A 24,529-nucleotide genomic window follows, 5' to 3' on the forward strand; every position below is an offset into this window, starting at 1 on the left:
CACCGCCACCCCTCCGTCCCTTGCAGGGGTGACCCGCGGTGGCCCCGCCGTGTCACCGGCGGGAGCAGCGGCATCACCTCCCGGGGCAGGGCCGGAGGAGGAGGAGGAGGAGGAGGAGGTGAGGGTGTGACAGAAACTCCTGCCCGGTCACATGGGGAAGCCGCGACAGGAACCGGGGCCGAGCGCGGGCGCAGCAGCGGAGGTACCGCGGGAGGAGGGGGGGGGGGGGGGACACGCGGGGACGGTCCCCAAAATTCCCCAAGGTCCCCTCGGGGGATGCCGCGGCCGGGACAGCGCCGGGGATGCGGGGTGGGGGAGGAAGCGGCCGGGGGGGACCCCAAAAATGTTGTCACCCCTTCCCCCCGGAGGATGTGGGCCACCCCCGGCTTTGGGGCGCTGGTGACAAACGGGCGACAAAAGCGCGGGTGGCACCTCGGGGATGTCCCAGAGAGGGGGTCCCGCGGTGCCACCGAGCCCCCCGCGCTGAGCGGCACCCGCGGGTGACCCAGGGGGGCTCAGGGGGGGTCCCCGGGACGGGATGGGGGTGAGGGGTGAGGGGAGGGGGAAGGGAAGCGCGGTCGGGGCGCGACGGAAACGCCTCCGGTCCCGCCTGCGCCCGGGGCACGGGGGTGGCGGGGCACCTGTCACCCTGTCCCCTTGTCCCCCTGTCCCCTTGTCCCCCTGGCACCCTGTCCCCGGCGGCCGTGGGGGCTGCGAGGGGCTGGCGTGGGACCCCGCAAATTGGGCACACCCTTGGCAGGCAGGAAAACCCCAAAAATTGGGGACTCCCGGGGTGGGCAGGGGCATCCCCCAGGGATGTGGGACCCCTCAAATTGGGGAGCTCTGGGTGGGCAGCGGCATCCCAGGGATGTGGGACCCCTCAAATTGGGGAGCTCTGGGTGGGCAGCGGCACCTGTGGGAGGTGGGACCCCTCAAATTGGGGCCCCTCGAGGTGGGGATGCCAGGGTAGGGGTGCCCATCCCACCACCCCCAAATCCAGCCCCCAAATTTATTCCCCCCATCCCACCACCCCCAAATCCACCCCATGGACCCCCCAAACTCATTCCCCCCATCCCACCACCCCCAAATCCACCCCATGGACCCCCCAAATTCATTCCCCCATCCCACCACCCCCCAAACCCACCCCCAAACTCATTCCCCCCAATCCCACCGCCCCCGAACCCACCCCATGAACCCCCAAACTCATTCCCCCCATCCCACCACCCCCAAACCCACCCCCCAAACTCATTCCCCCCAATCCCACCACCCCCAAACCCACCCCATGAACCCCCCAAACTCCCCTCTCCACCCCCCCCCTCACAGATGGAAATCGAAGCCCCCCCGGCCACCCCTGACCCCCCGGCCCTACTGAAGACCTACAAGTGGCGCACGGCCACCGCCGCCCCACCCGGCGGGGACCCCGAGAGGGGCGGGGGGTCCCCGGGGAGCCGGCGCTGGGCGCGGCTGCAGGGCTGGAAACGCTCCTACAGCCACCCCGGCAGCGACGGCGACCGGGCTGGCGACCGGGCTGGCGACCGGGCTGGCGACAGGGGTGGCCCCAAGGGCAGCGCGAGGCGATCCCTGTTCCAGAGGGCGTTTTCCGCCCCCTCCAAGGCGCCCAAGGAGCCGCGGGGAGCGGAGGGGACGCGGCCGCCGCTGCAGCGGTACCTGCGCGCCCCGGGCAGGAGGAGGGGACGCGGGGACAGCGGCGCGGAGCTGGGGGGGCACGATGGGGCAGGTGAGGGGTGGGAGAAGGGTGAGGGGGGGAGGTTGTGGGGTGGGGATGGGTTATGGGGTGGTGGGGTGGTGGGGTGATGGGGTGATAATGGGTGGGGGGTGGTGGGGTGATGGGGTGATAATGGGTGGGGGGTGGTGGGGTGATGGGGTGATGGGTTATGGGGTGATGGGTTATGGGGTGATGGGTTAAAGGGTGGTGATTTTTGGGGTGATGGGTTATGGGGTGATAATGGGTGGGGGGTTATGGGGTGATGGGTTATGGGGTGATGGGGTGATGGGTTATGGGGTGATAATGGGTGGGGGGTTATGGGGTGATGGGTTATGGGGTGATGGGGTGATGGGTTATGGGGTGAAGGGTTATGGGGTAATGGGTTAAAGGGCGGTGATTTTTGGGGTGATGGGTTATGGGGTGATAATGGGTGGGGGGTGGGGGGGTGATGGGTTATGGGGTGATGGGGGTGAGGGGTGGTGGGGTTATGGGGTGATGGGTTAAAGGGTGGTGATTTTTGGGGTGATGGGTTATGGGGTGATGGGGGTGGGGGGTTATGGGGTGATAATGGGTGGGGGGTGGGGGGTGATGGGGTGATAATGGGTGGGGGGTGGTGGGGTGATGGGGTGATGGGTTATGGGGTGATGGGTTATGGGGTGATGGGTTAAAGGGTGGTGATTTTTGGGGTGATGGGTTATGGGGTGATGGGGGTGGGGGGTGGTGGGGTGATGGGGTGATGGGTTATGGGGTGATAATGGGTGGGGGGTGGTGGGGTGAAGGGTTATGGGGTGATGGGGGTGGGGGGTTATGGGGTGATAATGGGTGGGGGGTGGTGGGGGTGGGGGGTTATGGGGTGATAATGGGTGGGGGGTGGTGGGGTGAAGGGTTATGGGGTGATGGGGGTGGGGGGTTATGGGGTGATAATGGGTGGGGGGTGGTGGGGTGATGGGTTATGGGGTGGTGGGGTGGGGGGTGATGGGGTGATAATGGGTGTGGGGTGGTGGGGGTGGGGGGTTATGGGGTGATAATGGGTGGGGGGTGGTGGGGTGATGGGTTATGGGGTGATGGGGGTGGGGGGTGGTGGGGTGAAGGGTTATGGGGTGATGGGTTAAAGGGCGGTGATTTTTGGGGTGATGGGTTATGGGGTGATAATGGGTGGGGGGTGGTGGGTTATGGGGTGATGAACTTGGAGTGATGGGTTATGGGGTGATGGGTTAAAGGGTGGTGATTTTGGGGCTGGGTTATGGGGTAGTGAATTTGGGGGTGGTAAGTTGTGGGGTGATGGGTTATGGGGTGATGAAGGGTGGTGATTTTTGGGGTGATGGGTTATGGGGTGATGAATTTGGGGTGATGATGATGTTTTTGGGGGTGATGGGTTCGGGGTGATGACTTTTGGGGTGATGATGATGATGATGGATTCGGGGTGATGAATTTGGGGTAATGATGTTTTTGGGGGTGATGGGTGTGGGGTGATGAATTTGGGGTGATGATAATGATGATGGGTGTGGGGTGATGACTTTTGGGGTGACAGTGATGGTTTTGGGGGGGATGGGTGACGAGTGATGACTTTCGGGGTGATGATGATGATGATGGGTGTGGGGTGATGACTTTTGGGGTGATGATGATGTTTTTGGGGGGTGATGTGTAATGCCGTGATGACTTTTGGGGTGATGATGATGTTTTTGGGGGTGATGGGTTATGGGGTGATGACTTTTGGGGTGATGATGATGTTTTTGGGGGTGATGGGTTACGGGGTGATGAATTTGGGGTGATGATGATGTTTTTGGGGGGTGATGTGTAATGCCGCGATGACTTTTGGGGTGACAGCGATGGTTTTGGATGGGTTTGCGGTGCTGCCGGGGGGGTGCTGGCTGTGGGGTGGGTGAGGCTGGCCTGGCACAGCCCCCCCCGAGCTGCCCGGTCCCCTCTGTCCCCAAGGGCCGCCTGTCCCCGTCCCCGCGTGTCCCCGTCCCCGCGCTGGCACCCACAGTGGTGGCACCGGGCCAGGCCCCGCGGCACCGGCACCGGGACCCGGCCAAACCGGCTCGGCACGGCCGGGGCCACCCACGGGGCGGGCACGGAGCCACCCACGGAGCCACCCGGGGCTGTCGTTGTCACTCTGCCACGCCCCCCGGCATTGCCACCCCCTGCCCACGTGTCCCCTGGCACTGCCACACCCCTGGTGGCACCTCCATGGTCACCTGTCCCTCATCCTGGTACCTCTGCTGGCACCTCCAGGTGTCCCCTGGTGTCACCACACCCCTGGTGGCACCTCCATGGTCACCTGTCCCCCATCCTGGCACCCCTGGTGGCACCTCCAGGTGTCCCCTGGCACTGCCACACCCCTGGTGTCCCCTCCATGGTCACCTGTCCCTCATCCTGGCACTGCTGGTGGCACCTCCAGGTGTCCCCTGGCACTGCCACACCCCTGGTGTCCCCTCCATGGTCACCTGTCCCTCCCCCTGGCACCCCTGGTGTCCCCTCCATGGTCGCCTGTCCCCCATCCTGGCACCCCTGGTGGCACCTCCAGGTGTCCCCTGGTGTCACCACACCCCTGGTGTCCCCTCCATGGTCACCTGTCCCTCATCCTGGCACCCCGGTGGCACCTCCAGGTGTCCCCTGGCACTGCCACACCCCTGGTGTCCCCTCCATGGTCACCTGTCCCTCCCCCTGGCACCCCTGGTGGCACCTCCAGGTGTCCCCTGGCACTGCCACACCCCTGGTGGCACCTCCATGGTCACCTGTCCCTCATCCTGGCACTGCTGGTGGCACCTCCAGGTGTCCCCTGGTGTCACCACACCCCTGGTGGCACCTCCATGGTCACCTGTCCCTCATCCTGGCACTGCTGGTGGCACCTCCAGGTGTCCCCTGGCACTGCCACACCCCTGGTGTCCCCTCCATGGTCACCTGTCCCTCATCCTGGCACCCCTGGTGGCACCTCCATGGTCACCTGTCCCTCACCCTGGCACCCCTGGTGGCACCTCCAGGTGTCCCCTGGCACTGCCACACCCCTGGTGTCCCCTCCATGGTCACCTGTCCCTCATCCTGGCACCCCGGGTGGCACCTCCATGGTCACCTGTCCCTCACCCTGGCACCCCTGGTGGCACCTCCAGGTGTCCCCTGGCACTGCCACACCCCTGGTGTCCCCTCCATGGTCACCTGTCCCTCATCCTGGCACTGCTGGTGGCACCTCCAGGTGTCCCCTGGCACTGCCACACCCCTGGTGTCCCCTCCATGGTCACCTGTCCCTCCCCCTGGCACCCCTGGTGTCCCCTCCATGGTCACCTGTCCCCCATCCTGGCACCCCTGGTGGCACCTCCAGGTGTCCCCTGGCACTGCCACACCCCTGGTGTCCCCTCCATGGTCACCTGTCCCCCACCCTGGCACCCCTGGTGGCACTGCCAGGCCACACGTCCCCTGCTGTCAGTGCCACACCACCCGTGGGTGGCAGGGACACGCTGGGCACCCACACCCTGTTCTGTCCCCTCAGTGACCCCCGCGGGGACGTCCCCACTGCCGGTGGCCCCGGTGCCCCCCGATGCCACCGTGTGGGACGTGTCCCAGTTCTCGCTGGTGGACGGACACCTGGTGCCACTGGGCAGGGACGAGGAGGTGAGTGGGGACACTCGGGGGTGCCAGGGTGGCACCTCCTGACCTTGTGATGTCCCCTCGGTGCCAGGGTGGCACCTCCTGACCCTCTGACGTCCCCTGGGTGCCAGGGTGGCACCTCCTGACCCTGCCGTGTCCCCCAGGGCTCGTGGTGGAGCAGGACCCGTGCCACCAGTGCCACGTCCGAGGCCACCAACCTGTACCCGGCGGGCAGGAGGGACCCCGGTGAGGGCACCCCTGTCCTGTGCCCGGTCCCACACTGGGGCTACTGGGAGGCACTGGGAGGCACTGGGGGACACTGGGGGGGACACTGGGGGGTAGTGGGAGGTACTGGGGTGGCACTGGGGGACACTGTGGGTACAGGGGGGACACTGGGGGGTACTGGGGGACACTGGGGGGTACTGGGAGGTGCTGGGGGGTTACTGGGAGCTACTGGGGGATACTGGGGGTGCTGACTGGTCCCCCGCCTCCCCCCCCAGACCCGGACGAGAGGAACCCCCGGGGGGTCGCGAGGAACCCCGAAAATGAGACCCCCCCCAGCTCCCAGTTCAGCAACGTCAAGGTGGGAGCACCGTCCCCTGTCCCTGACCCCATTCCTGTCCCTGACCCCGTTCCTGTCCCTGTCCCTGTCCCCATCCCTGTCCCTGATCCTGTCCCTGACCCCATTCCTGACCCCATCCCCGTCCCTGTCCCTGTCCCTGACCCCGTCCCTGTCCCCGTCCCTGTCCCTGTTCCTGTCCCCATTCCTTGTCCCTGTCCCCATCCCCGTCCCTGTCCCCATTCCTGTCCCTGTCCCTGTCCCTGTCCCTGTCCCTGTCCCTGACCCCATTCCTGTCCCCATCCCTCTCCCTGACCCTCTTTCTGACCCCATCCCTGTCCCTGTCCCTATCCCCATCCCTGTCCCCATCCCTGTCCCCATTCCTGTCCCCGTCCCCCGTCCCTGTCCCCATCCCGGTCCCTGTCCCTGTCCCTGACCCTGTTCCTGTCCCCATCCCTGTCCCCATCCCTGACCCCATCCCTGTCCCCATCCCTGACCCCATCCCTGTCCCCGTCCCCGTCCCTGTCCCCATCCCTGTCCCCATCCCTGTCCCCATCCCCGTCCCTGTCCCCATCCCTCTCCCTGACCCTCTTTCTGACCCCATCCCTGTCCCTGTCCCTGTCCCTGTCCCCATCCCTGTCCCCATCCCTGACCCCACCCCTGTCCCTGTCCCCGTCCCCATCCCTGTCCCCTCTCCCTTCAGGGGCTGCTCTGGAAGAGGCTCCTCCGGGACAGGAAAAGTCGCGGTGGCACCAAAAGCGACGCGGTGGCGGCGGTCCCGGAGGGTGACAGGTAGGGGACAGCGTGGGTGGGGTCCCGGTGACACTGCTGTCTCCATTTGGGGTCCCGGTGACACTGCTGTCCCCTGAGGGTCCCCTTTTTGGGGTCCCGGTGACACTGCTGTCTCCATTTGGGGTCCCAGTGACACTGCTGTCCCCTCAGGGTCCCCATTTGGGGTCCCAGTGACACTGCTGTCCCCTCAGGGTCCCCATTTGGGGTCCCGGTGACACTGCTGTCCCCTCAGGGTCCCTTTTTGGGGTCCCGGTGACACTGCTGTCCCCTCAGGGTCCCCAGCCGCAGCGCTTCCCGCGAGTCTCTGGTGCCACCGGCCGAGCTGGACCTCACCGGGGACAACGTCATCGTCCGGCCCGTGCACGGCAGCGTCGTGGGGGAGAGGTTCTGCTTCCAGGTACGGGGTGGGGGGCTCGGGGTGCCGGAGGGATGGGGGGCACCCCGGACATCCTGGAGCATCCCAGACCCCAAAAAAGGGCACCCAGACCCCAAAAACGGGCACCCGGAGAACCCAGACCCCAAAAAGGGGCACCCAGACCCCAAAGAAAGGGCACCCAGAGCACCCTAAAGGGCACTCAGGGCACCCTGGAGCACCCAGACCCCAAAAAGGGACACCCAGAGTCCCCTGTGCCCCCTGCCCCTGGTGTCCCCGTCACCCTCGGTGTCCCCTCAGTGTCCCCTTGGTGTCCCCTCAGTGTCCCCTCGGTGTCCCCTCGATGTCCCCTCAGTGTCACCCTCAGTGTCACCCTCGGTGTCCCCTCGGTGTCCCCTCAGTGTCCCCTTGGTGTCCCCTCAGTGTCCCCTCAGTGTCCCCTCGGTGTCCCCTCAGTGTCACTCTCAGTGTCCCCTCAGTGTCACCCTCGGTGTCCTCTCGATGTCCCCGCAGGTGATCACGGCCGAGGGCAGCCGCTCCTTCGGCTGCGCCTCCCTGGCCGAGCGCGACCGCTGGATCGAGGAGCTGCGCCGGACAGCCCAGCCCAACAAGGTTTGGGGACACCCTGGGGACACCTCGGGGACATCCCACCACCCTGGGACCCTCACTGCGGGCACCCACTGCCCTCCTGTCCTCGGCGTGGATGGGGAAACTGAGGCACGAACTGCCCGGCCCCTTCTTGTCACCCTCCATGTCCCCTCCTGTCCCCATTCCCACCTCTCCTCTCAGAATTCTCTGTCCCCACCTCAAATCCCCCCTTGTCCCCTTTGTCCCCTTTGTCCCCTTGACCCCTTGACCCCCACCCACACCCCCCTTTGTCCCCTTGTCCCCTGCCCCTCCAGGACAACTGCGAGCGCCTGGAGCTGGCGCTGACCCTTTGGGTCTACGAAGGTCGGGACCTCCCCCCGCGCCGCCGCCTCCGCTGCCACCTCCAGCTGGACGGTGCCATCTTCGCCCGCACCACGGCCAAGGCGGCCGGCGCCGACGGCCAACTCTTCTGGGGGGAGCTCTTCCAGTTGGCCGCGCTGCCCCCGGCACGCGCCCTCACCGTCGCCCTGTGCCGCGATGACCAACCGGGGACGCCGGTGGCCGCCGTCACCATCCCGCTGGCCGAGCTGGCGGCGGCCCGGCAGCCCCTGGAGCGCTGGTACTCCCTGAGTGGTGGCGGCGGCGGCGAGCGGGCGCCGGCGGTGCGGCTGCGCGGGCGCTACCGCGAGGTGCGGGTGCTGCCCATCGTGCGCTACAAGGAGCTGGCCGAGTTCATCACCTTCCACTACCGGGAGCTCTGCGGCCACCTGGAGCCGGCCATCGCCGCGCGGCACAAGGAGGAGCTGGCCGGAGCCTTGGTGCGCGTCCTGCAGAGCACTGGCAAGGCCAAGGTGGGTCTGGGGGTTGGGTACGGGGGGTGGGGTTGGTGGGATGGGGTGGGACGGGTGGATGGGTTGGGTTGAGTTGGGTTGGATGAGTTGGGTTGGGTTGGATGAGTTGGGTTGGGTTGGATGGGTTGGGTTGGGATGAGATGGGATGGATGAGTTGGGTTGGGTTGGGTTGGATGGATTGGGTTGAGTTGGGATGGATGAGTTGAGTTGAGTTGGATGAGTTGGGTTGGGTTGGGTTGAGATTGGGCTGGATTGGGATGGGATGAGTTGGGATGAATGAGTTGGGTTGGATTGGATTGGATGGGTTGGATGAGTTGGGTTGGGTTGGATGAGTTGGGTTGGATTGGGTTGCATTGGGTTGGGATGAGATGGGATGGGATGGATGAGTTGGGTTGGATGGGTTGGGTTGGGTTGGGTTGGGTTGGGTTGGGTTGGGTTGGGTTGGGTTGGGATGGGTTGGGTTGGGTTGGGTTGGGCTGGGTTGGGTTGCGTTGGGTTGGGATGAGATGGGATGGGATGGATGAGTTGGGTTGGATGGGTTGGGTTGGGTTGGATTGGATTGGGTTGGGTTGGATTGGATGAGTTGAATTGGGCTGGGTTGGGATGGGATGGGATGAGTTGGGATGAGTTGGGTTGGATTGGGTTGGATGGGTTGGGTTGGGTTGGGTTGGGATGGGATGGGATGGGATGGGATGAGATGGGTTGGATGAGTTGGGTTGGGTTGGATGAGTTGGGTTGGGTTGGATGAGGTGGGTTGGGTTGGGTTGGGATGGGATGGGATGGGATGGGATGGGATGGGATGGGATGAGATGGGTTGGATGAGTTGGGTTGGGTTGGATGAGTTGGGTTGGGTTGGATGAGGTGGGTTGGGTTGGGTTGGGTTGGGTTGGATGAGTTGGGTTGGGTTGGGTTGGGTTGGGATGGGATGGGATGGGATGGGATGGGATGGGATGGGATGGGATGAGATGGGTTGGATGAGTTGGGTTGGGTTGGATGAGGTGGGTTGGGTTGGGTTGGGTTGGGATGGGATGGGATGGGATGGGATGGGATGGGTTGGATGAGTTGGGTTGGGTTGGGTTGGGTTGGGTTGGGTTGGGTTGGGTTGGATGAGTTGGGACGGGACTGTAGACACAAAAACCACAACTCGGGGGGGTTCCAGGAGGTCCAGCATGGGCCGAGTCGATCATTTTGGGTCACGGGTGCCACCAAACCCTTCCCCGCGTGTCCCCGCAGTCGTTCCTGATCGACCTGGGCGTGGCCGAGCTTGACCGCTTCGATGACCACGAGGCGCTGATCTTCCGCGAGAACACCTTGGCCACCAAGGCCATCGATGAGTACATGAAGCTGGTGGGGGCCAAGTACCTGCAGGACACGCTGGGTACGGGGGGGACGTGGGGGACATCCCGGGGCGTGATAGGGTGCAGGACACCCTGGGTGGCACTGGGGTGGGACCGGGCTCTGGGGGCTGTGGGACACCCCTGACCATCCGTGGGGACGTGGTGGTGACCACCCAGTGCCCTCAGGAGTTGTGGGACACCCCTGACCATCCATGGGGACGTGGTGGTGACCACCCAGTGGCTGTGGGACACCCTGACCATCCATGGGGACGTGGTGGTGACCACTCCGTGCCCTCACGGGCTGTGGGACACCCCTGACCATCCATGGGGACGTGGTGGTGACCACTCAGTGGCTGTGGGACGTCCCTGACCATCCATGGGGACGTGGTGGTGACCACTCCGTGCCCTCACGGGCTGTGGGACACCCCTGACCATCCATGGGGACGTGGTGGTGACCACTCAGGGGCTGTGGGACACCCCTGACCATCCATGAGGACGTGGTGGTGACCACCCAGTGGCTGTGGGACACCCCTGACCATCCATGGGGACGTGGTGGTGACCACTCCGTGCCCTCACGGGCTGTGGGACACCCCTGACCATCCATGGGGACGTGGTGGTGACCACTCCGTGCCCTCACGGGCTGTGGGACACCCCTGACCATCCACGGGAACGTGGTGGTGACCACTCAGTGCCCTCACGGGCTGTGGGACACCCCTGACCATCCATGGGGACGTGGTGGTGACCACTCAGTGGCTGTGGGACACCCCTGACCATCCACGGGGACGTGGTGGTGACCACTCAGTGGCTGTGGGACACCCCTGACCATCCATGGGGACGTGGTGGTGACCACTCAGTGGCTGTGGGACACCCCTGACCATCCACGGGGACGTGGTGGTGACCACTCCGTGCCCTCACGGGCTGTGGGACACCCCTGACCATCCACGGGAACGTGGTGGTGACCACTCAGTGCCCTCACGGGCTGTGGGACACCCCTGACCATCCATGGGGACGTGGTGGTGACCATTCAGTGGCTGTGGGATGTCCCTGACCATCCATGGGGACGTGGTGGTGACCACTCCGTGCCCCCACGAGCTGTGGGACGCCCCTGACCATCCACGGGGACGTGGTGGTGACCACCCAGTGGCTGTGGGACGTCCCTGACCATCCATGGGGACGTGGTGGTGACCACTCAGTGGCTGTGGGACACCCCTGACCATCCATGGGGACGTGGTGGTGACCACCCAGTGGCTGTGGGACACCCCTGACCATCCATGGGGACGTGGTGGTGACCACTCCGTGCCCTCACGGGCTGTGGGACACCCTGACCATCCATGGGGACGTGGTGTGGGCTCGTCCTGGCCATCCCTGTCCTGGTGACCTCTCTGTCCCCTCACGGGCTGTCCCTTGTCCCCAGGGGAGGTGGTGGCCCGGCTCTGCAGCTCCGAGGAGAGCTTCGAGGTGGACCCCAGCAAATGCTCGGGGCTGGAGCTGTCCGAGCACCGGCAGCACCTGCGGCAGGTCTGCGAGGAGACCCTGCAGCGCATCACCGACGGCTCCGAGTGAGGGACAGCCGCCAGGACACCGGGGTGGCACCGGGGTGGCACCGGGGTGGCACCAGGAGAGCTTGGGAGAAGCCTGGACATGGTGGTGGGATGGGGGACAGGAATAGGAATGGGCAGGACGGGCGCTGGCACCGGGATGGGCACCAGGGGTGGGGTTGGGGACTGTCACAATCCTGGGGTGGATGTAGGGGTGGGCACCAGGAAGGACCTGGGGACAAGTTTGGGGACAGGGATGGGGGACAGGGATGGAGATGGGCACCAGGAAGGACCTGGGGATGGACACCAGGGTGGACCCGGGGACAAGTTTGGGGACAGGGATGGAGATGGACACCAGGGTGGACCTGGGGACAAGTTTGGGGACAGGGATGGGGATGGACACCAGGAAGGACCTGGGGATGGACACCAGGAAGGACGTGGGGACAAATTTGGGGACAGGGATGGAGATGGACACCAGGAAGGACCTGGGGATGGACACAAGGAAGGACCTGGGGACAAATTTGGGGACAGGGATGGGGCTGGGCACCAGGATGGACCTGGGGATGGACACCAGGATGGACCTGGGGACAAATTTGGGGACAGGGATGGGGATGGACACCAGGGTGGACCTGGGGATGGACACAAGGATGGACCTGGGGACAGGGATGGGGGACAGGGATGGAGATGGACACCAGGATGGACCTGGGGATGGACACCAGGATGGACCTGGGGACAAATTTGGGGACAGGGATGGAGATGGACACCAGGGTGGACCCGGGGACAAATTTGGGGACAGGGATGGAGATGGACACCAGGAAGGACCTGGGGATGGACACAAGGAAGGACCTGGGGACAAATTTGGGGACAGGGATGGGGCTGGGCACCAGGATGGACCTGGGGATGGACACCAGGATGGACCTGGGGACAAATTTGGGGACAGGGATGGAGATGGACACCAGGGTGGACCCGGGGACAAGTTTGGGGACAGGGATGGGGATGGACACCAGGAAGGACCTGGGGATGGACACAAGGATGGACCTGGGGACAGGGATGGGGGACAGGGATGGAGATGGACACCAGGAAGGACCTGGGGATGGACACCAGGAAGGACCTGGGGACAAATTTGGGGACAGGGATGGGGATGGACACCAGGGTGGACCTGGGGATGGACACCAGGGTGGACCTGGGGACAAGTTTGGGGACAGGGACGGGGCTGGGCACCACCCTGGGCTGGACACGGAGACGGGCACAGAAACCACTCGATGCCAACTCCAGGCATGGTGCCACCACACCCCCCCATCACCCCGCGGTGGCACGGGCGGGTCCCCGGTCCCCACCACGGTGTCCCTGGCCAGGTCCTTCCCGGCGGAGCTGGGCGAGGTGTTCGCAGCGTGGCGGGACGAGTGCGCGGCGCGGGGCAAGGTGGCCATCGGGCAGCGCCTGGTGTCGGCCTCGCTCTTCCTGAGGTTCCTGTGTCCGGCCATCATGTCCCCGAGCCTCTTCGGCCTCGTCCAGGAGTACCCCAGCGAGGCCACCGCCCGCACCCTCACGCTGGTGGCCAAGGTCATCCAGAACTTGGCCAACTTCACCACGTACGTGGCGGCGGGGACGCGGTGGGGACGTGGGGCAGCGGGGACGTCCCGTCCGTGCTCCGGAGAGAGTCGTGGGACAGTTGGGTTGTCCCCAAGTTTGGGTTGTCCCCAAGGTCCCCCAGGGCAGTTGGGTTGTCCCCAAGTTTGGGTTGTCCCCAGGTTTGGGTTGTCCCCAAGTCTGGGTTGTCCCCAAGGTCCCACAGGGCAGTTGGGTTGTCCCCAAGGTCCCATGGGGCACTTGGGTTGTCCCCATGACTGGGTTGTCCCCAAGTCTGGGTTGTCCCCAAGTTTGGGTTGTCCCCAAGGTCCCATGGGGCACTTGGATTGTCCCCAGGTTTGGGTTGTCCCCAAGGTCCCATGGGGCACTTGGATTGTCCCCAAGTTTGGGTTGTCCCCAAGGTCCCATGGGGCACTTGGGTTGTCCCCAACACACCGTGGGGCGGTTGGGTTGGATGGTCCATGCTCCTGAAGGTGGCCTGTGACCATGACCATGCTGATGGCCCCTGACCATGCTGGTGGCCCATGTGACTGGGATGATGATCCATTACCATCTCAGTGACAAATGACCATGGTGGTGGCCCTTGTCCATGCTCCTGAGAGTGGCCTGGCCCCTGACCAAGGCTGGTGACCCCTGACCATGGTGGTGACCCTTGACCATGAAGATGAACCCTGACCATGGTGGTGACCCATCCCTGCAGTGGTGACCCATGACCATGGTGGTGACCCTTGACCATGGTGGTGACCCCTGACCATGGTGGTGACCCCTTGACCATGAAGATGAACCCTGACCATGGTGGTGACCCATCCCCACGGTGGTGGCCCCAGACCCTCTCAGTGACCCCAGACCATGATGATGACCCATGGCCATGTCCCTGACCCCTTACCATGGTGGTGACCCATAACCATGGTGGTGACCCATCCCTGCGGTGGTGACCCATCCCTGCGGTGGTGACCCATGACCATGGTGGTGACCCATAACCATGGTGGTGACCCATGACGGTAGTGGTGACCTGTGACCATGATGATGACCCCTTGACCACGGCGATGACCCCTGACTGTGGCAGCGGACCACGTGACTATGGTGGTGACCCCCTGACCACGACAATGACCCCTGACCGTGTCGGTGACCCCTGTCCCCAGCTTTGGCGAGAAGGAGCCCTACATGACCTTCATGAACGAGTTCCTGGAGCAGAACTTGGCCACCATGACCGAGTTCCTGGGGGCCGTGGCCACCCCCGAGGCCAGCGCCCACATGGCCACCTACGATGGCTACGTGGACCTGGCCCTGGAGCTCGCCACGCTCCACCTGCTGCTCTGTGACATCTTCGCCAGCCTGGACCAGGTGCCACCACCCCTCTGTCCCCGGTGCTGGGCTGGCCACCTCCTTGTCCACCGGTGTCCATGGGGGACAACTTCTCCACCCCGTTGTCCCCACAACGTCCCCGTGGTGTCCTCGTAGGCCACGCAGGAGGAGCTGGAGCCGCTGCCCACCATCCTCAGGGCCATCAGGGAGGGGACACCTGTCCCCGTGTCCGTCCGCCTCAGCTCCACCGCCAGGAGAAGGTACCGGGGGACGCCTGGGGACAACGGGGACACCTGGGGTGGGGTGGCCCCAGGGTGAGTTTGGGATCCTGGAGGGCTCAGGGTTCTGGTTTTGGTTGGGTTTGGGGTCCCCCTTGTCCCATTTGGGGTCAGGAGATGGATCTGATCCCACCAGGATTTGGGGATCCTCTGGTCCCATTTGGGGACAGGAGATGGGTCCCACCCCACCAGGATTTGGGGTCCCTCTGGTCCCACCAGGATTTGGGGATCCTCTGGTCCCATTTAGGGACAGGAGATAGGTCCCAACCCCACCAGGATTTGGGGTCCCTCTGGTCCCACCAGGATTTGGGATCTCTCTGGTCCCATTTAGGGTCAGGAGATGGATCTGATCCCACCAGGATTTGGGGTTCCTCTGGTCCCATTTAGGGACAGGAGATAGGTCCCAACCCCACCAGGATTTGGGGTCCCTCTGGTCCCACCAGGATTTGGGATCTCTCTGGTCCCATTTAGGGTCAGGAGATGGATCTGATCCCACCAGGATTTGGGGTTCCTCTGGTCCCATTAAGGGACAGGAGATAGGTCCCACCCCACCAGGATTTGGGGTCCCTCTGGTCCCACCAGGATTTGGGGATCCTCTGGTCCCATTTAGGGACAGGAGATAGGTCCCAACCCCACCAGGATTTGGGGTCCCTCTGATCCCACCAGGATTTGGGGTTCCTCTGGTCCCATTTGGGGACAGGAGATGGATCTGATCCCACCAGGATTTGGGGTTCCTCTGGTCCCATTTAGGGACAGGAGATAGGTCCCAACCCCACCAGGATTTGGGGTCCCTCTGATCCCACCAGGATTTGGGGTTCCTCTGGTCGCATTTGGGGACAGGAGATGGGTCCCACCCCACCAGGATTTGGGGTCCCTCTGATCCCACCAGGATTTGGGTTCCCTCTGGTCGCATTTGGGGTCAGGAGATGGGTCCCACCCCACCAGGATTTGGGATCCCTCTGGTCCCACCAGGATTTGGGGTCCCTCTGGTCGCATTTGGGGTCAGGAGATGGATCTGATCCCACCAGGATTTGGGGTCCCTCTGGTCCCATTTGGGGACAGGAGATGGATCTGATCCCCCCAGGATTTGGGGTCCCCCTTGTCCCATTTAGGGTCAGGAGATGGATCTGATCCCACCAGGATTTGGGGTCCCTCTGGTCCCACCAGGATTTGGGCTTCCCCCTGTCCCGGCCACACTGGGGGTGCCCCATCTCCATCCCGTGCCCCTGCCCACCCCACACCCCCCTGTCCCCGCAGCCCCTCGGAGCCCCCCAAGCCGGGCTTTGTCCCCCCGCGGGACCTGGGCAAGCACAGCCCCCTCATCAAGAGCCAGTCCTTGACCAGCGTCCGGCGCGTCCGGGGCCGCGACGAGGGCAAGGGGACGGGGACAGAGCCGGAGCCATCCCCGGAACCGTCCCCGATCCCGGTGCCAACCCCGGTGCCGGCCCGGCAGCGCCGCAACGTCCAGCGCACCCAGAGCGTCCCGGCCCAGGGCAAGGCCGCCCGGCGTCCGGCCAAGCCGGACAGCGCCGGACACGCGGATGAGGCGCCGCCTGAAGATGGCACGGGGTCACCTGTGCCCGGTGATGGCCCGGTGAGTCCTGGTGGCCACCACGGCGTGGGGTGGGGTTGGGGTCTGAGGGGTCTGCTGGGGGTGGCCGGTGGTGTTACCTGGTGCCACGGGGCCACCCTGGGGTGAGGACTGGTGGTCCGATGGGTCTGGTGGTATTAACTGGGGGTCCCACAGCCCTAACTGGGCACTCACCGGTGGTCCGAGGGGTCTGGTGGCACTGACCGGTGTCCCGGTGACATTACCGCGTGTCCCGGTGACGTCGGCTGGGTTCCGGTGGCACTACTGGGGCTCCGGTGACATTAACCGGCATCCCAGTGGCGTTAACGGCGGTTCTGGTGACAATAACCGGTGCCCGGTGCCACTGAGGGGTGTCCTGGTGACAATAACGGGGGTCCGGTGACAATAACGGGGGTCCCGGTGCCATTAACGGGACATTAACGGGTATCCCGGTGACAACAACCAGTGCCCCAGGGACAATGACGGGTGCCCGGTGCCACCCGGTGCCATTACCGGCTGTCTCAGTACCATTATTGGATGGCCGGTGCCATTACCGGGTCTCCCGGTGCCATTACCCGGTGTCCCGGTGCCACTACCGGCTGTCCTGGTGCCATTACCGGCTGCCCGGTGCCATTACCGGGGTGTTCCGGTGCCATTACCTGGTGTCCCGGTACCATTACCGGCTGTCCCGGTGCCATTACCCAGTGTCCCGGTGCCATTACCGGCTGTCCCGGTGCCATTACCGGGTCTCCCGGTGCCATTACTGGCTGTCGCAGTGCCATTACCGGGTGCCCGGTGCCATTACCGGCTGTCCCGGTGCCATTACCGGGTGCCCGGTGCCACTATCGGCTGTCCCGGTGCCATTACCGGCTGTCGCGGTGCCATTACCGGCTGTCCCGGTGCCATTACCGGGTCTCCCGGTGCCATTACCGGCTGTCCCGGTGCCGTTACCGGGTGCCCGGTGCCATTACGGCTGTCCCGGTGCCATTACCGGGTGCCCGGTGCCACTACCGGCTGTCCCGGTGCCACTACCGGCTGTCCCGGTGCCATTACCGGATGCCCGGTGCCATTACCGGGTGTCCCGGTGCCATTACCAGGTGCCCGGTGCCATTACCCGGTCTCCCGGTGCCATTACCCGGTGTCCCGGTGCCATTACCGGCTGTCCCGGTGCCATTACCGGGTGCCCGGTGCCATTACCGGCTGTCGCGGTGCCATTACCGGCTGTCCCGGTGCCATTACCGGGTGGCCGGTGCCATTACCGGCTGTCCCGGTGCCATTACCGGGTGCCCGGTGCCATTACCGGCTGTCGCGGTGCCATTACCGGCTGTCCCGGTGCCATTACCGGCTGTCCCGGTGCCATTACCGGCTGTCGCGGTGCCATTACCCAGTGTCCCGGTGCCATTACCGGCTGTCCCGGTGCCATTACCGGCTGTCGCGGTGCCATTACCCAGTGTCCCGGTGCCATTACCGGCTGTCCCGGTGCCATTACCGGGTCTCCCGGTGCCATTACCGGCTGTCGCAGTGCCATTACCGGCTGTCCCGGTGCCATTACCGGCTGTTCCGGTGCCATTACCGGGTGTCCCGGTGCCATTACCGGGTGCCCGGTGCCATTACCGGCTGTCTCGGTGTCGCAGCCCCGGGGGAAGCTGCGCTCGTCGGCGTCGCTGCCGCGCAAACCCGCCGTGCCCTGGCAGCGCCTGGCCGAGGACCCGGTGGCCCCGGGCGAGCTCTACGCGCTGCGGCCACTCGAGAAGGTAACCCCGGGAGGGGGGAGGGGGGGGGTGACAGTCCCCGGGACCCTCCCCCGGTTTCCTCCCGGTGTCCCCTGGTACCCCTCGGTGTCCTCCCGGTGCCCCCGTCCCCGGTGTTCCCAGGGCGGGCGGCTGCTCGGGAAGGTAACCGGGGGGGGAGGGTGGCACCTCCCGGTGACGCTGTCCCGGTGTCCCCAAACCCCCGGTGCTCCCCCGGTGACGCTGTCCCGTTGTCCCCAAACCCCCGGTGCCCCCCCGGTGACTCTGTCCCGGTGTCCCCAGCCCCCCGGTGCCCCCCTGGTGACGCTGTCCCGGTGTCCCCAACCCCCCGGTGGCGCTGTCCCGGTGTCCCCAAACCCCCGGTACCCCCCCGGTGACGCTGTCCCGGTGTCCCCAGCCCCCTGGTGCCCCTCTGGTGATGCTGTCCCGGTGTCCCCAACCCCCCGGTGGCGCTGTCCCGGTGTCCCCAGCCCCCGGTACCCCCCTGGTGACGCTGTCCCGGTGTCCCCAACCCCCCGGTGACGCTGTCCCGGTGTCCCCAGCCCCCGGTACCCCCCTGGTGACGCTGTCCCGGTGTCCCCAACCCCCCGGTGCCCCTCTGGTGACGCTGTCCCGGTGTCCCCAAACCCCCGGGATCCCCCCCCGGTGACGCTGTCCCGGTGTCCCCAACCCCCGGTACCCCCCCGGTGACGCTGTCCCGGTGTCCCCAACCCCCGGTGCCCCTCTGGTGACGCTGTCCCGGTGTCCCCAAGCCCCCGGTGACGCTGTCCCGGTGTCCCCAACCCCCGGTGCCCCTCTGGTGACGCTGTCCCGGTGTCCCCAAGCCCCCGGTGCCCCTCTGGTGACGCTGTCCCGGTGTCCCCAAGCCCCCGGTGCCCCCCTGGTGACGCTGTCCCGGTGTCCCCAACCCCCCGGTGCCCCCCCGGTGACGCTGTCCCGGTGTCCCCAACCCCCGGTGCCCCCCCAGTGACGCTGTCCCGGTGTCCCCAAACCCCCCGTGACGCTGTCCCGGTGTCCCCAACCTCCCGGTACCCCCCCGGTGTCCCCGTCCCGGTGTCCCCAACCCCCCGGTGACGCTGTCCCGGTGTCCCCAACCCCCGGTGCCCCCCGGTGACGCTGTCCCGGTGTCCCCAAACCCCCCGGTGACGCTGTCCTGGTGTCCCCAGTCCCCGGTGCCCCCCGGTAACCTCGTCCCCGGTGTCCCCAGCCCCCCGGTGCCCCCCTGGTGACGCTGTCCCGGTGTCCCCAAACCCCCGGTGCCCCCCCGGTGACGCTGTCCCGGTGTCCCCAAACCCCCCGGTGCCCCCCTGGTGACGCTGTCCCGGTGTCCCCAACCCCCCGGTGCCGCTCTGGTGACGCTGTCCCGGTGTCCCCAACCCCCCCGGTGACGCTGTCCCGGTGTCCCCAACCCCCCGGTGCCCCCCTGGTGACGCTGTCCCGGTGTCCCCAACCCCCCGGTGCCCCTCTGGTGACGCTGTCCCGGTGTCCCCAACCCCCCGGTGCCCCTCCCGGTGATGCTGTCCCGGTGTCCCCAACCCCCCGGTGACGCTGTCCCGGTGTCCCCAGCCCCCCGGTGCCCCCCGGTAACCTCGTCCCCGGTGTCCCCAACCCCCCGGTGCCCCTCTGGTGACGCTGTCCCGGTGTCCCCAACCCCCCGGTGCCCCCCTGGTGACGCTGTCCCGGTGTCCCCAAACCCCCGGTGACGCTGTCCCGGTGTCCCCAACCCCCCGGTGCCCCTCTGGTGACGCTGTCCCGGTGTCCCCAAACCCCCGGTGCCCTCCCGGTGACGCTGTCCCGGTGTCCCCAACCTCCCGGTACCCCCCCGGTGACTCTGTCCCGGTGTCCCCAAACCCCCGGTGCCCCCCCGGTGACGCTGTCCCGGTGTCCCCAAACCCCCGGTGCCCCCCGGTAACCTCGTCCCCGGTGTCCCCAAACCCCCGGTGCCCCCCCGGTGACGCTGTCCCGGTGTCCTCAGCCCCCCGGTGCCCCCCCGGTGACGCTGTCCCGGTGTCCCCAAACCCCAGTGCCCCCCTGGTGACGCTGTCCCGGTGTCCCCAACCCCCCGGTGACGCTGTCCCGGTGTCCCCAAACCCCCGGTGCCCCCCCGGTGTCCCCGTCCCGGTGTCCCCAACCCCCCGGTGACGCTGTCCCGGTGTCCCCAGCACGGGCGGCTGCTGGAGGCGCTGCGGGAGGAGCTGGCGGAGCACCGGGAGCGGCTGGAGCGGGCGGAGGCGCGGGCGGCGCGGGCGGAGGAGCAGCACCGGGAGCTCCTCGAGCGGCTCCGGGCGCAGCTGGACGAGAGCAACGCCCGCGCCGCCAACCTGGCGGCCAGGTGGGGCTGGGGGGCCCCGAAATCGGGGAGAAGCGCCCCAAAAATTGGGGGGGAGAATCATGAAAGGGGGGGGAGAACCCCGAAATGGGGGAGGAGAGGCCCGAAATTGGGGGGGAGCGCCCCGAAATCGGGGAGGAGAGGCTCGAAATTGGGGGGAGAACGCTGAAATTGGGGGGAGAACCCCGAAATGGGAGAGAGAGGTCCTAAATTGGGGGGAGAACGCTGAAATTGGGGAGGAGGGGCCTGAAATGGGGGGGAGAACCCCAAAATGGGGGGGAGAACCCTGAAATTGGGGGGGAGTGCCCCAAAATTGGGGGGAGAACCATGAAATGGGGAGGAGAACCATGAAATGGGGGGGAGAACCCTGAAATTGGGGAGGAGGGGCGCGAAATTGGGGGGGAGAACCCTAAAATTGGGGAGGAAAGGCCCGAAATTGGGGGGAGAACCCCGAAATGGGGGGGAGAACCCTGAAATTGGGGAGGAAAGGCCCGAAATTGGGGGGAGAACCCTGAAATTGGGGGGGAGTGCCCCAAAATTGGGGGGAGAACCATGAAATGGGGGGGAGAACCCTGAAATTGGGGAGGAGGGGCGCGAAATTGGGGGGGAGAACCCTAAAATTGGGGAGGAAAGGCCCGAAATTGGGGGGAGAACCCCGAAATGGGGGGGAGAACCCTGAAATTGGGGGGGAGTGCCCCAAAACTGGGGGGGAGAACCCTGAAATGGGGGGGAGAACCCTGAAATTGGGGGAAGAACCCCGCAATTGGGGGAAGAACCCCGCAATTGGGGGGAGCACCCCGAAATCGGGGAGGAGAGGCTCGAAATTGGGGGGAGCGCCCAAAAATTGGGGGGAGAACCCTGAAACTGGGGAGGAGAGGCCCGAAATTGGGGGGAAGAACCCCGAAATGGGGGTCCCAAACCTGTGGGTGTCCCTAAACAGGGGCATCACAAATTTTTAGGTGTCCCAAAACCGTGGGTGCCCCAGTCTGGGTGTCCCAGTTTGGGTGTCCAGTTTGGGGTCCCCATCCCAGTGTCCCAAACCAGTCTGGGTGTCCCAGTTTGGGTGTCCAGTTTGGCGTCCCCATCCCAGTGCCCCAAACCAGTTTGGGTGTCCCAGTTTGGGTGTCCCAAACCAGTCTGGGTGTCCCAAACCAGTTTAGGTGTCCCAGTTTGGGGTCCCCATCCCAGTGCCCCAAACCAGTCTGGGTGTCCCAGTTTGGATGTCCCAAACCAGTCTGGGTGTCCCAGTTTGGGTGTCCAGTTTGGCGTCCCCATCTCAGTGCCCCAAACCAGTCTGGGTGTCCCAGTTTGGGTGTCCAGTTTGGGGTCCCCATCCCGGTGCCCCAAACCAGTCTGGGTGTCCCAGTTTGGGTGTCCCAAACCAGTCTGGGTGTCCCAAACCAGTTTAGGTGTCCCAGTTTGGGGTCCCCATCCCAGTGCCCCAAACCAGTTTGGGTGTCCCAGTTTGGATGTCCCAAACCAGTCTGGGTGTCCCAGTTTGGGTGTCCAGTTTGGGGTCCCCATCCCAGTGCCCCAAACCAGTTTGGGTGTCCCAGTTTGGATGTCCCAAACCAGTCTGGGTGTCCCAGTTTGGGTGTCCAGTTTGGGGTCCCCATCCCAGTGCCCCAAACCAGTTTGGGTGTCCCAGTTTGGATGTCCCAAACCAGTCTGGGTGTCCCAGTTTGGGTGTCCAGTTTGGGGTCCCCATCCCAGTGCCCCAAACCAGTTTGGGTGTCCCAGTTTGGATGTCCCAAACCAGTCTGGGTGTCCCAGTTTGGGTGTCCAGTTTGGCGTCCCCATCTCAGTGCCCCAAACCAGTCTGGGTGTCCCAGTTTGGGGTCCCCATCCCGGTGTCCCAAACCAGTCTGGGTGTCCCAAACCAGTCTGGGTGTCCCCGTTTGGGGTCCCCATCCCAGTGTACCAAACCAGTCTGGGTGTCCCAGTTTGGGTGCCCAGTTTGGGGTCCCCATCCCCAACCCCTCCCCGTTCCAGGCTGACGGCGGCCGAAGGGAGCCGGAAAAAGGACCTGGAGAGGCTGAAAACCAGCGAGGAACAGGGCCGGGAACTGGTGAGACTGGGATGGGGACCGGGCGGCACTGGGGGACGCTGGGGTGACACTGGGGTGACACTGGGGTGACACTGGGGGGCACAGGGGTGACAGAGGGGTGACAGAGGGGTGACAGAGGGGTGACACTGGGGGGCACAGGGGTGACACTGGGGTGACACTGGGGTGACACTGGGGTGACACTGGGGGACACTGGGGTGACACTGGGGTGACACTGGGGGGCACAGGGGTGACACAGAGGTGACACGGGGGTGACCCAGGTGACCCAGGGGGTGACCCAGGGTGACCCAGGGGTGACCCAGGGTGACAGAGATGACACAAGGTGACCCAGGGTGACACAGAGGTGACCCAGGGGGTGACCCAGGGTGACCCAGGGGTGACCCAGGGGTGACACCGGGTGACAGAGATGACACAAGGTGACCCAGGGGTGACCCAGGGGTGACCGAGATGACCCAGGGGTGACCCAAGGGGTGACACCTGTGACCCAGGGGTGACAGAGATGACCCAGGGGTGACCCAGGGGTGACAGAGATGACCCAGGGGTGACACCGGTGACCCAAGGGGTGACCCAGGGGGTGACCCAGGGGTGACCCAGGGGTGACCCAGGGGTGACTGAGATGACCCAGGGGTGACCCAGGGGTGACCCAGGGGTGACCCAGGGGTGACACCGGGTGACAGAGATGACCCAGGGGTGACCCAGGGGTGACAGAGATGACCCAGCGGTGACACCGGTGACCCAAGGGGTGACCCAGGGTGACCCAGGGGTGACTGAGATGACCCAGGTGTGACCCAGGTGTGACCCAGGTGTGACCCGCGCGTCCCCGTGCCCGCAGGAGCGGCGCCTCTCGGGGCTGCAGCGGGAGCTCTCGGAGCTGCGCGGGGCCCTGGCCCGGGCCCGGGGCCACCCCCGCGGTGTCCCCGTGTCCCCCCCGAGGGACCGGGACGAGCCCGGCGCCGACGACGCGCAGGCCACCAGCGTGTGACAGCCGATGTGGCCGAGGTGTCGCCGAGATGTCGCCGAGATGTCGCCGAGGTGTCACCTGCCCCTCTGGTGACGCTGTCCCGGTGTCCCCAAACCCCCGGTACCCCCCTGGTGACGCTGTCCCGGTGTCCCCAACCCCCCGGTGCCCCCCCGGTCGCCGAGATGTCACCGAGGTGTCATCGAGGTGTCATCGAGGTGTCGCCGAGGTGTCGCCGAGGTGTCACCGAGATGTCACCGAGGTGTCACCGAGATGTCGCCAAGATGTCGCCGAGGTGTCACCGAGGTGTCGCCGGCACCGAGCGGCTGCGGGGGGGGCTCGGGGGGCAATAAACGATGGCACTGCCAGCGGCGGGCGCGTCCTGGCACCGCGCGGGGCTCTGTCCCCAACGCCGGGGACATCCCGGGGCAGCGACACGGCCAAGGGACAGCGAGGGGCCGGGGGGACACCCCGGGGACAGCAGGGACCGAGCCGGGGTCCCCTCAGAGCCACAGGGACCCTCTGGGGGGGGGGGGGTGACAGAGCCCGGGGTCCCCTCAGGTCCCTTTTTGGGGGGGGGGGGGGGTGACAGAGCCCGGGGTCCCTCAGGTCCCTTTTTGGGGGTGACAGAGCCCGGGGTCCCCTCAGGTCCCTTTTGGGGGGTGACAGAGCCCGGGGTCCCCTCAGGTCCCTTTTTGGAGGGGGGTGACAGAGCCCGGGGTCCCCTCAGGTCCCTTTTTGGGGGTGACAGAGCCCGGGGTCCCCTCAGGTCCCTTTTTTGGGGGGTGACAGAGCCCGGGGTCCCCTCAGGTCCCTTTTTGGGGGGGGGGGTGACAGAGCCCGGGGTCCCCTCAGGTCCCTTTTTGGGGGGGTGACAGAGCCCGGGGTCCCTCAGGTCCCTTTTTTTGGGGGGTGACAGAGCCCGGGGTCCCCTCAGGTCGCTTTTTGGGGGTGACAGAGCCCGGGGTCCCTCAGGTCCCTTTTTTTGGGGGGTGACAGAGCCCGGGGTCCCCTCAGGTCCCTTTTTGGGGGGGGGGTGACAGAGCCCGGGGTCCCCTCAGGTCCCTTTTTGGGGGGGTGGCAGAGCCCGGGGTCCCCTCAGGTCCCTTTTTGGGGGGTGACAGAGCCCGGGGTCCCCTCAGGTCCCTTTTTGGGGGGGGGTGACAGAGCCCGGGGTCCCCTCAGGTCCCTTTTTGGGGGGGGGGGTGACAGAGCCCGGGGTCCCCTCAGGTCCCTTTTTGGGGGGGTGACAGAGCCCGGGGTCCCCTCAGGTCCCTTTTTGGGGGGGGGGTGACAGAGCCCGGGGTCCCCTCAGGTCCCTTTTTGGGGGG

General features: G+C 65.9%; 1 protein-coding gene across 3 annotated transcripts; it reads left to right on the forward strand.

Moving 5' to 3' along the window:
* The first annotated feature begins 137 nt into the window (after nucleotides 1–137).
* RASAL3 (RAS protein activator like 3) lies at nucleotides 138–23,496 on the forward strand. Of its 3 annotated transcripts, XM_068997836.1 has the most exons (19): nucleotides 138–202; nucleotides 1,324–1,738; nucleotides 5,217–5,338; nucleotides 5,479–5,560; nucleotides 5,815–5,897; nucleotides 6,577–6,665; nucleotides 6,939–7,062; nucleotides 7,552–7,650; nucleotides 7,941–8,477; nucleotides 9,711–9,855; nucleotides 11,229–11,373; nucleotides 12,708–12,944; nucleotides 14,085–14,286; nucleotides 14,404–14,507; nucleotides 15,783–16,119; nucleotides 17,730–17,849; nucleotides 20,009–20,178; nucleotides 22,168–22,243; nucleotides 23,073–23,496. In XM_068997836.1, the coding sequence occupies exons 1-19, from the start codon at nucleotides 152–154 to the stop codon at nucleotides 23,220–23,222; spliced, it is 3,288 nt and encodes a 1,095-aa protein (XP_068853937.1). In that variant the 5' UTR covers nucleotides 138–151; the 3' UTR covers nucleotides 23,223–23,496. The 3 variants fall into 3 exon arrangements, with proteins under 3 accessions (XP_068853937.1, XP_068853935.1, XP_068853936.1); XM_068997834.1 differs by lacking the exons at nucleotides 138–202; nucleotides 1,324–1,738 and having other exon boundaries at nucleotides 3,745–5,338; XM_068997835.1 differs by lacking the exons at nucleotides 138–202; nucleotides 1,324–1,738; nucleotides 7,552–7,650 and having other exon boundaries at nucleotides 3,745–5,338.
* The last annotated feature ends 1,033 nt before the right edge of the window (nucleotides 23,497–24,529 follow it).

This window comes from Aphelocoma coerulescens, chromosome 30 (genome assembly GCF_041296385.1).
Source record: "Aphelocoma coerulescens isolate FSJ_1873_10779 chromosome 30, UR_Acoe_1.0, whole genome shotgun sequence".
NCBI classification, from domain to species: domain Eukaryota; kingdom Metazoa; phylum Chordata; class Aves; order Passeriformes; family Corvidae; genus Aphelocoma; species Aphelocoma coerulescens.